Raw genomic sequence first — 11,126 nt, 5'->3', positions numbered from 1 at the left:
AATGCACTCGTCACACCAAAGGAGATTTCAAAAATAGTTGGAGTGTCCATAAAGACTGTTTATAATAGAAAGAAGAGAATGACTATGAGCAAAACTATTACCAGAAAGTCTGGAAGATACTATTAAAGAAGAATGGGAGAAGTTGTCACCCCAATATTTGAGGAACACTTGCGCAAGTTTCAGGAAGCGTGTGAAGGCAGTTACTGAGAAAGAAGGAGGACACATAGAATAAAACCATTTTCTATTATGGACATTTTCTTGTGGCAAATAAATTCTCATGACTTTCAATAAACTAATTGGTCATACACTGTCTTTCAATCCCTGCCTCAAAATATTGTACATTTTGCTTCCCCACCCTGTGTGTATATATATATATATATATATATATATATATATATATATATATATATATATATATATATATATATATATATATATATATAAAATAATAGTCCCAATGTCCCTACTGTGTCAGAAACATTTAAATATTAACCTTTAGTGGTCTGAGCCTATTTTGTCCGTTTTTCAGTCTTTTTGAGTTTGCCTTTATATACTATATAAACAAATGTTTACTATACCCATGTTTGGGATCTGTTTTTTTTTTTTTTTTTTTTTTCAGCACAGTTTCATCTATATCTCAGGTGTCAAACATGCGGCCCAGGGGCCAAAACTGGCTCACCAAACGCTCCAGTCTGGCCCGCGGGATGAATTTGTAAAATGCAAAAAATACACTGACAGTATTAACAATCAATGATGTTCAAATCATTTGAGGTCAGTTCAATATAAAGTGGATCAGACCAGTAAAATACTATCAGAATAACCTATAAATAATGAAAATGGGAAATATTCCTCTTTGTTTTAGTGTAAAAAAGTAAAATTACACATAAGTGGTTACATTTACAGTCTAGCCTTTTACAAAAATATCTGAAATATGGAATGTTAACAATATTCTGCCTGTTTTAAATGTTTTGTGTATTTGTAGATCCACTGTGATCTGCAGCTTGTGATTCACATGTATAAGTGATAAAGTGAGGCAGAATATTGTCAACGTTGCACTTGTTTTTCTTCAGAATTTTCAGGTTCATATTTGTTTGTGTAATGTTCAAGTATAGTTCATAGATGTAAACATTTTCATGACAGAATTTTACTTTTTTCACTCAAAAAACATACAGAAAACTTTGGAGTTGATATTATTTATCAGTTCTTATCCTATTATTTATATTATTTTATTGGTCTGGCCCACTTCAGATCATGTTAGGCTGAATGTGGAACTGAACTGAAATGAGTTTGACAGCCCTGATCTATATCATCTATCTATTATTTATTACCTCCACCAGGAGGTCCTGTGATCACTTTACTTTGTGTGTTTGTTTGTTTTTTAGCAACTTTAGTGTAAAACTCTTCCACCCATCTTTCCCAAATCTTCCCCACAGATAGGCCTAGGCCCTGGGACCAACCCAGTCCATTTTGGTCCCAGTAGGACAAAGTTCAAGGTCACAGCAAGGTCACGACATCTACAATTTTCCATCTGTCATCATTGAGACATTTTCCAAAATTCATCAAAAGTTCAAAACGACTCTGATTAGCCTCCAATTGGATCCACCTGTAGCTTAGAACAATATCTTGTATCTGGAACTGTCCACATTCATTGAACATTGAAAATCCCATTTCCCACACATTTAAAATTAGAACTCAACTAATATTGATGTGAACTGAATCTAATTGGACAGACACATGACTGGGACCAAGCTTCAACTGTTTCTGCTGTATGGAACAACCTGGAAACTGTTGAATTTAAACAGAAAGAGTCGATCCACACATGCACACTGTTCAGGGTGAAGGAGGAGCTCTGAGTTCAATGAACACTGGTTTCACTTTAACCTACTATAAAAACAGAAAAGGACAGAAAACACAAAATATAAAATCCGATTTGAAAAATGTATATAATTTATTGCATAAATAACACACAGATGCTTAACGAACCTTTTCAAAGACTTTAAAAGTGAATATTGGTTCCAAATATTAGGTATAGAAAATTAAAATTGTAATAAATTAAAAATAAACTCTAATATTTGACATAAAAGCAGATCTTTACATAGGGTTTTTTCTCCCTAAAAGTGCGGTAATCAAACACTGTTGTCATGAGAATTAGAATTTAAACAGTAATGCTAACCATCTACAATTTTACCGCTGTTTATCGTTATTCTGGTAATCATTACATCCCAAGTAATCACATAAGAAAAACCAACATCGTTAACAAAGAAAAAATCTGCCTATCATAACCAACAACTATGGGCTGATTTGATCCATAAAAAACCCCAAAACAAACTTTGGTTACTTCAAAAAAAGATGCTAAGTAATGTTAGCTTAGCACATTTAGGTAGCAAGACACAAGACAGAAACCAGTTTTTCTTTAAGTGTCTTTTATTGTGCCTTTTTTTTTTTTTTTACTCAGCCTCCAATGATTAATAACAACTTAATTTGAGAAACTTGTGTGAATGTTTGTGTTGTCAGATGATAGGCCGTGGGCTTCGCACCTGAATGTGGACCAATAAGCGTTCATCAAACTGAATCAAATTGTAATAAATTCAAACTATACTCAGATATTTGACATAAAAGCAGATCTTTACATCGGGTTTTTTCCCCTAAAAGTGCGATAATCAAACACAGTTATCATGAAAATTAGAATTTAAAGGCTCATACTAAGCGTCTGCAGTTTTCTGGTGGTTTAATGGTTCCATCCGTCGTTCTGTCCCCTCAGCCTGGTGTCCAGTCAACAAACAGAGATCAACAAGTGGAAGAGCAGAGCGTTCAGGATGAAGGGCCAGTCTGAGACCACCAAGGCCCAGTCCCCCTCCAAACACACCCATGCACTGCTGACAGACCCTCAGCTGATGGCTTCACCCAAGAGGCTCCGCCGGAACCCCAATCAGATCCTGGACTCTCCACGAAAGGGGGCGGAGTCTCCACGAAAGGGGGCGGAGTCTCCAAAGGTCTCTATGCTCGACTTCCCCAAAAGCCGGTTCTTTGGCGCCGATGCGAGCTCAGAGCTACTGTCCACGAACTGTCCCAAGCAGTTCTTCGATAACTCCGCCCTCGGAACCATTCCAGGTAAAACTCTCCTCTATGAACTAAACCAGGGGTGTCAAACATGCGGCCCGGGGGCCAAATGTGGCCCACCAAAGGTTCCAGTCTGGCCCCTGGGATGAATTTACAAAGTGCAAAAATTCCAGTCTTGAATCGAATTAAGCAAAAAAATTTAGCTTGAATTAAGGAAAAAATCTTGAATTAAGCAAAATTTAAAAAAAAAAAAAAAAAAAAAAAATGTCCATTAAGTTAAAAAAAAAATCTTCAATTAAGCCAAAAAAAATTCTTAAATTTAGCAAAAAATCTTGAATGAAGAAAAAAATCTTCCATTAAGTAAAAAAAAAAAAAAACATCTTCAATTAAGACAAAAAAATCTTAAATTTAGCAAAAAATCTTGAAAATCTTTCCATTTCCAAACTCTCCTGTACCAATAAAATGTGACTAACCTGAACAAATGTGTCCAACCTGAAATGTCTGTATTAAATTCAGTCCAGTTTGAACTCTTTTCTTCCTGTTCCTCAGTGTTTAGTGCAGTGGTTCTTAACCTGGGTTCGATCGAACCCTAGGGGTTCGGTGAGTCAGTCTCAGGGGTTCGGCGGAGGTCAAGACACACACTCGACTCATTAGTCGGGTGTGTGTCGGGCTAGGTCCATGTATGTAAACAAACGGCTTCGGAGACTCTTTCTCTGACATCCAATATACGCGGTGTATTGTTGTTGCTTATAGCACTACAACACATCCGGAAGTGTTTATAATCTCTTCCACTCGTCTGACGATGAATTATTTGAGTATTTTCCACATCGTTGTTATGACTTTTGCTACTTCCTGTTAACCACGGAGGCAGCCATGTGTAGCGTTTGTTTACATTTTCAGTCCCCGCACTGGTCAGTTACAATCATGTGACAACCGACGCACCGTCGCGGATGGAGAAATTGTATTACGCTAAAGCCGTCAGTCACGCTGATTTGCAGTAAATATTCATTATTATTGTAGCCTGATGGAAATTAGGTGATGGGTGTGTGTTAAAATGTTAAAAATGATAAATAGCATAAATACAATAAGTTCATTATTGGAATACATAAGGTTAAAAATGAAAACCATTTCAGTGTGGTGGTATTAAAAAAGGTCATGTCTTTGTGAAAAGGTATGGAATTTGTTGTGAGTTCATGCACGGTATTGGTTTTGTTCTTTGAACACAGTGATGTTAATGCACGGTTCATTTTGTGCACCAGTAAAACATATACCTGTGTCTTGAATTTGAAAAAAATCATATTTTATTTTTTAATAAAGAAGGGCTCGGTGAATGCGCATATGAAACTGGTGGGGTTCAGTACCTCCAACAAGGTTAAGAACCACTGGTTTAGTGTCTTTGTAGATCTGATCCAGAATGCACATGGACTAATGAGAAGTGGAGGAAGAAGACTGAGAAAATTACACTGATTTTACTGAAGAAATGTCAGGTTTTTTTTCAGGTTCTTCACATCTTTTTGGTTTGGATAGTTTATAAAAGTCAGTATTTTCCTAATTTAATGGGGTTTTTTTGCACTCAAACACAGACATAAATTGTCAGTTGTCATTATTTGTAGTTTATTCTGTTCTTATTTGACTGGTCCGACCCACTGCAGATCAGACTGAATGTGGAACCTGAAAGAACAGCAGTTTGAGAACCCTGGATTAAACCTTTAAATGTTTTTTTTCTGGTTTGGTGGACCCCTCCGAACACCTGAGCCCTTTGTGTGTTTCCAGAAGTTTCCTCAGTTCCTGATCAGCCCCATGCACAGACCGGTAACTGCTGTCATGACCCTCACCTCTGTTCTGTTGTGGGACTGTCAGGGCTGTTCTAATACTACAGTCATATGTTCACACTGCACATTTAACCCTTTACTACCCCCCACCCACCCACCCCACCCCCCGGCTCCCCCTGGTTCCTGTTCCTACACTGTCAGTCTTTCTTTCTCGGTGGTCGTTCTCGGTTCAACTGCACTGGTTTAACTTTTTGAAAACATTTTGTTTCTGATCCAAGAGACATCTTCAGTTGTAATGATGTTTTCACCAGGACTGTGGATCAGCAAGAATCTGCAGATACGATACAAGTCACAATACTAGGGTCACCATACCATATGTCATGATATTGTTCAAAAGGCAATTTTTTTCTTTGTTTTTTTATTAAATGATGATTTTCTTGAAGAATTGAATTCCAGCAGAAATCTGCACAAATCCTAAACACATTTGTATTTGATCCCAACAGGATCTAATGTTCTATCAGCAAATGTTCAGACTGTGTTCAAACTGAAATTCAGTTTTACAGACATTCCAGTTTCAGATCCTGTTCAAATGTTCAGATTCTATTAGTTCACAACTGACATCAGAACAGGATTTGAGTTCAATCCAACAAAGGAACAAACATCTGCCTCTCAGACAGAAAAAAGTGCTTTTAGGAGGATTCAGATAACCGTTATTTAATAAAATAGTGTTAAATAATAATAAATAAAATATAAATGATAAAGAAAACCAAAAATGAACCTCCACAATATCTGCATTTGAATAAATACCTAAAAATATCCATACAGTACTTTTTAATATCGATACAGTATATGTGAAATGAAATATCACGATATATTGCAGAACCCATATTTTCTTCCAGCCCTCGTTAAAACAGGCCTATTTTTCTTTAACGCTCTTGGTTTTTCGTCTGTGGTTCCAGTATTTACTGGACCTCAGATGTTCCCCATGTTTCTAAAAATTACTGAACTGAATCATCTTCAGGGTTCCTGTGGGACCTGAAACGGTCTGAAACAGCCTGGAATGTACAGATCTGTATTTAATACCTTTAAAAGAACCACGTCTTTTCAAAGGTATCCAGTGTTTAGTGGATTAGTGACGTCAGTGTTTGTTGGTGTTGCAGGAGCATCTGTGGACACAGACCAGAAGGGGGCGTGGTCTGAGTGGCCGACATCACCTAAACCTGAGGACATTTGCAAAACCCAGTAGAACCCACACATGCAACATCTGTGAAGTGTTTCACTGTTTGTTTTATTCTAACATTGTTCTTTATTCATTATTTGTTCATTAAATAAAATAAAATAAATTAAATGTACTTAAAGTGTTTCTTCTGTTCTCTTATGAACCAGGAGCTCTGTGCAGATGGGAACACTACACTGTAAAAAAAAAAAAGGTATTATTCCAGCAGCAGGGGCGCCAAAAAAATACTGTAAAATAACGGAAAATAACCATCTCTTAAAAATACAGTACTTTTCCATCCATCCATCCATTATCCACCGCTTATCTGGGGCCGGGTTGCGGGGGTAACAGTCTAAGCAGGGACGCCCAGACTTCCCTCTCCTCAGACTCCTCCTCCAGCTCTTCGGGGGGACCCCGAGGCGTTCCCAGGCCAGCCCACAGACAGAGTCTCTCCAACGTGTCCTGGGTCTTCCCTGAGGTCTCCTCCCGGTGGGACATGCCCAGAACACCTCCCCAGGGAGGAGTCCAGGAGGCATCCGAAACAGATGCCCGAGCCACCTCAGCTGACCCCTCTGGATGTGGAGGAGCAGCGGCTCTACTCCGAGCTCCTCCCTGGTGACTGAGCTCCTCCCCCTATCCCTAAGGGTGCGCCCAGCCACCCTGCGGAGGAAACTCATTTGGACCGCTTGTATCCGGGATCTGGTCCTTTCGGCTGCAAATCGCCCCAGGACACGCTGAAGGTCCAGGTTCCATGAGGCCAACAGGACAATGTCATCTGCAAAAAGCAGGGACAAAATCCTGTGGTCCCCAAACCGGACCCCCTCCGGCCCCTGGCTGCACCTAGAAATTCTGTCCATAAAAATAATGAACAGAACCGGTGACAAAGGGCAGCCCTGCCGGAGACCAACATGCACCTGGAACAGGTCTGACTTACTGCCGGCAATGCGAACCAGACTCCTGCTTTGATCATACAAGGACCGGACTGCCCTTAGCAAAGGGCCCCGGACCCCATACTCCCGAAGCACTCCCCACAGGATATCACGAGGGACACGGTCCAATGTCTTCTCCAGATCCACAAAACACATGTGGACTGGTTGGGCGAACTCCCATGAACCCTCAAGCACCCGATGGAGAGTATAGAGCTGGTCCAGTGTTCCACGACCGGGACGAAAACCGCATTGTTCCTCCTGGATCCGAGGTTCGACTATCGATCGGATCCTCCTCTCCAGTACCTGGAATAAACTTTCCCTGGTAGGCTGAGGAGTGTGATCCCCCTATAGTTGGAGCACATCCTCCGGTCCCCCTTCTTAAAAAGGGGGACCACCACCCCGGTCTGCCAGTCCAGAGGTACTGTCCCCGACCGCCACGCGATGTTACAGAGACGTGTCAGCCAAGACAGTCCTGCACATCCAGAGACTTAAGGTACTCAGGGCGAATCTCATCCACCCCCGGTGCCCTGCCACCGAGGAGCTGTCCAACCACCTCGGTGACTTCAGTTTGGGTGATGGACCAGTCCACCTCTGATACCTCAGCCTCTGCTTCCTCCATGGAAGACGTGACAGTGGGATTGAGGAGATCCTCGAAGTATTCCTTCCACCGTCCGACAACATCCCCAGTCGAGGTCAGCAGTTCCCCACCAACACTGTAAACAGTGTTGGTGGGGAACTGCTTTCCCCTCCTGAGGCGCTGGATAGTTTGCCAGAATTTCCTCGAGGCCGACCCATAGTCCTCCTCCATGGCCTCCCCAAACTCCACCCAGACCTGAGTTTTTATCTCCACAACCGCTCGGGCTGCAGCACACTTGGCCCTCCGGTACCCATCAGCTGCCTCGGGAGTCCCACGGGCCAACAAGGCCCGATAAGACTCCTTCTTCAGCTTGACGGCATCCCTTACCTCCGGGGTCCACCACCGGGTTCAGGGATTGCTGCCACGACAGGCACCGGAGACCTTGCGACCACAGCTCCGAGCAGTCGCTTCGACAATGGAGGCGGAGAACATGGTCCACTCGGACTCAATGTCCCCAGCCTCCCCCGGGATCTGGGAGAAGCTCTCCTGGAGGTGGGAGTTGAAGACCACACTGACATCGGGTTCTGCCAGACGTTCCCAACAGACCCTCACAACACGTTTGGGCCTGCCGAGTCGGTCCGGCTTCCTCCTTCGCGGATCCAAGTCACCACCAGGTGGTGATCGGTTGACAGCTCTGCCCCTCTCTTCACCCGAGTGTCCAAAACACGCGGTCGGAGGTCTGATGATACGACAATGAAGTCGATCATCGACCTCCGGCCTAGGGTGTCCTGGTGCCAAGTGCACTTATGGACATCCCTGTGCTGGAACATGGTGTTTGTTCTGGACAAACTGTGACTCGCACAGAAGTCCAATAACAGAACACCACTCGGGTTCAGATCAGGGAGGCCGTTCCTCCCCATCCCCCCCCTCCAGGTCTCACTGTTGTTGCCCACGTGGGCATTGAAGTCGCCCAGGAGAACAATGGAGTCCCTAGTCGGAGCACCATCCAACACCCCTCCCAGGGAGTCCAAGAAGGCCGGGTACTCTGCACTGCTGTTTGGCCCGTAGGCCGAGACGACAGTGAGGCACCTGTCCCTGACCTGAAGGTGCAGGGACGCGACCCTCTCGTTCACCGGGGTGAACTCCAACACATGGTGGCTGAGCTGAGGGGCTATGACCACGCCCACACCAGCCCAGAGAAGTGGAGAGTCCAGCCCCTTTCGAGGGGTTGGGTTCCAGAGCCCAAGCTGTGTGTGGAGGTGAGCCCGACTATATCTAGACGGTATCTCTCAACCTCCCTCACAAGCTCCGGCTCCTTCCCTCCCAGCGAAGTGACATTCCATGTCCCAAGAGCTAGACTCTGCGTCCGGGGATCAGGTTGTCGGGCTCCCTGCCGTCAACTGCCACCCAATCCACAATGCACCCGGCCCCTACGATTCCCTCGGTGGGTGGTGAGTCCACCGGAGGGCGGGCCCACGTCGCTCCTTCGGGCTGGGCCCGGCCGGACCCTGTGGGCATAGGCCCGACCACCAGGCGCTCGCATTCGAGCCCCAACTCCAGGCCTGGCTCCAGGGTGGGGCCCCGGCTGCGCCATACCGGGCAACGTCACGTTTACAGTAATTTTCCAAATTAAAATACAGTTTTTTGCCCTAACGTTACATGAGATTTTGCATATTATTTTTTTTTTTTTACTTTTTAATGTTTAATAAAGAATATTTACATGTATTAAAACAATCCAATTCCCTATAAATATATATATAAATAATTTTCAGTGAGACTCAGTTGTCCAATCCACTGATAAAAACTGTATTTGGACAGTTTATCAGTGCTTATACATGTTATACTTTCACAAAATACATTTATTCAACATTTTTGTTGTGAAACCTCCTGTAATTACACAAGATATTTGTCAATGAACAAACAAGTCTGGTTCAACTGACAGAACTAATACTTCTGTTACCGTTAACTGTCAGTAATTTATCTGGTTTATTTATTTATTTATTTATTTATTTTTACAGTATTAAACTTTAAATTAACAGTTTAATCTCATGAATAGGAAATAAATATTTGTGAAATTACGATACATTTGCTAATGTATTTTAACCATTTTTCTGTGAAAAAAGAAAAAATTTCTTTTAAAAAATGGAAATTTTATGGTTATTCACAGTTACAGTTTTTCCTGTTCTTTTCCATTTGACATGTGAAATCAGTCTGTTTTTGTCATTTCATTGATATTTTCCTGTGTCTTAAAAATACAGGAAAAATCTGTCAAATAAACAGTGAAAATTCTGTTGAATTACAGATTTTTTTTTTTACAGTGTGGGTACAACTGATGGATCCAGGTCCATTTTTTAAAAATGGACATTTCCTGCTTCACTTTATGTTCAGTGTATGAAGTGGACTGTTACAAATGCATGTTGGTCAAACTCCCACATTTTAAGACATTTTTTACAAGTAAACCATAAAATCTGAAACATGTTTCCACCCCATCACCAACACATTGTGTAAATATCAGTGACAGGGTGGACAGTTTAGGCTGAAGTTAGCGTTGAATGAGCACATGTTGGACCTGGAGTTGGAGAAGACGAGGACGGTGGAATGACCGACAAATATACAGTCACACAACAAAAGGATTAGACCATCAGAAGTCCTCAGAAACACTGGTTCTGTACTCCAGTCCTAACTCCTGTGTGTGTCATGTGACTCAAACAGAACAGAAAACATGGAATAAATAAAAGCACAGTTTTTATCAGAACAATGACAGATACTGATGGAAGAACTGAAGGGATTTGGGCTTTTATCCAGAAAACATTAAATGGACAGATACCAGCTGTGAAATTAAACTACTATGAGCTGTTTGTGTTGGTATCATTATATTTGTCCAAATAAATGGACCTTTAGTTGGACCAGGCATTTAAAGGAACAAGAAACTGAAGAAAACCAGGGATGGTCGTAGAGTTTTTTCACCACTGTATGTAGAATTTCTGCAGTGTGTGTTTGGAACAGGACCCCCCAAATAAACACTGTATTCACTAGAATGGAAACACACGTCAAATACTTCAGACGACTCTGAGGTGGGGGGGGCAGACCCCAACACCTGGTTTTTGATCAGTACCCAGAAGCTGTGTGTGATTTCTTTGTGCGCCTTGGACCGGGTCCTGGAAAATGGTAATGGTTCAGCAGAACTGCTAACCTGATCGCCTCCCAGTTGTGTTTGTGTTTCTCCTATGGGCTCCTGCAGCACTGACTGTATTTGTCCTTCTGTGCCATGGCACCTGGTACCAGCTGTGTCCTGGTACCAGCTGTGGTCCATCTGTGTCCTGGTACCAGCTGTGGTCCAGCTGTGTCCTGGTACCAGCTGTGGTCCAGCTGTGGTCCAGCTGTGTCCTGGTACCAGCTGTGGTCCAGCTGTGGTCCAGCTGTGTCCTGGTACCAGCTGTGGTCCAGCTGTGTCCTGGTACCAGCTGTGGTCCAGCTGTGGTCCAGCTGTGTCCTGGTACCAGCTGTGGTCCATCTGTGTCCTGGTACCAGCTGTGGTCCAGCTGTGTCCTGGTACCAGCTGTGTCCTGGTA

The 11,126-nt window shown here is 42.8% G+C and overlaps 1 protein-coding gene across 1 annotated transcript in view; it reads left to right on the top strand.

The window, feature by feature from the left end:
- The window catches only part of LOC115414903 (myosin-9-like), a 30,909-nt gene extending 24,788 nt beyond the window's left edge, over window positions 1-6,121 (top strand). The window contains exons 20-21 of the mRNA XM_030128265.1: window positions 2,762-3,111; window positions 5,993-6,121. Of these exons, the coding sequence (XP_029984125.1) occupies window positions 2,762-3,111; window positions 5,993-6,078 (436 nt within the window). The 3' untranslated portion in view covers window positions 6,079-6,121. The remainder of the gene's footprint in view (window positions 1-2,761; window positions 3,112-5,992) is intronic.
- The last annotated feature ends 5,005 nt before the right edge of the window (window positions 6,122-11,126 follow it).

This window comes from Sphaeramia orbicularis, chromosome 24 (assembly GCF_902148855.1).
Source record: "Sphaeramia orbicularis chromosome 24, fSphaOr1.1, whole genome shotgun sequence".
NCBI classification, from domain to species: domain Eukaryota; kingdom Metazoa; phylum Chordata; class Actinopteri; order Kurtiformes; family Apogonidae; genus Sphaeramia; species Sphaeramia orbicularis.
The sequence above is the reverse complement of the archived record's forward strand: the minus strand, read 5'-3'. Positions and strand labels throughout refer to the sequence as shown.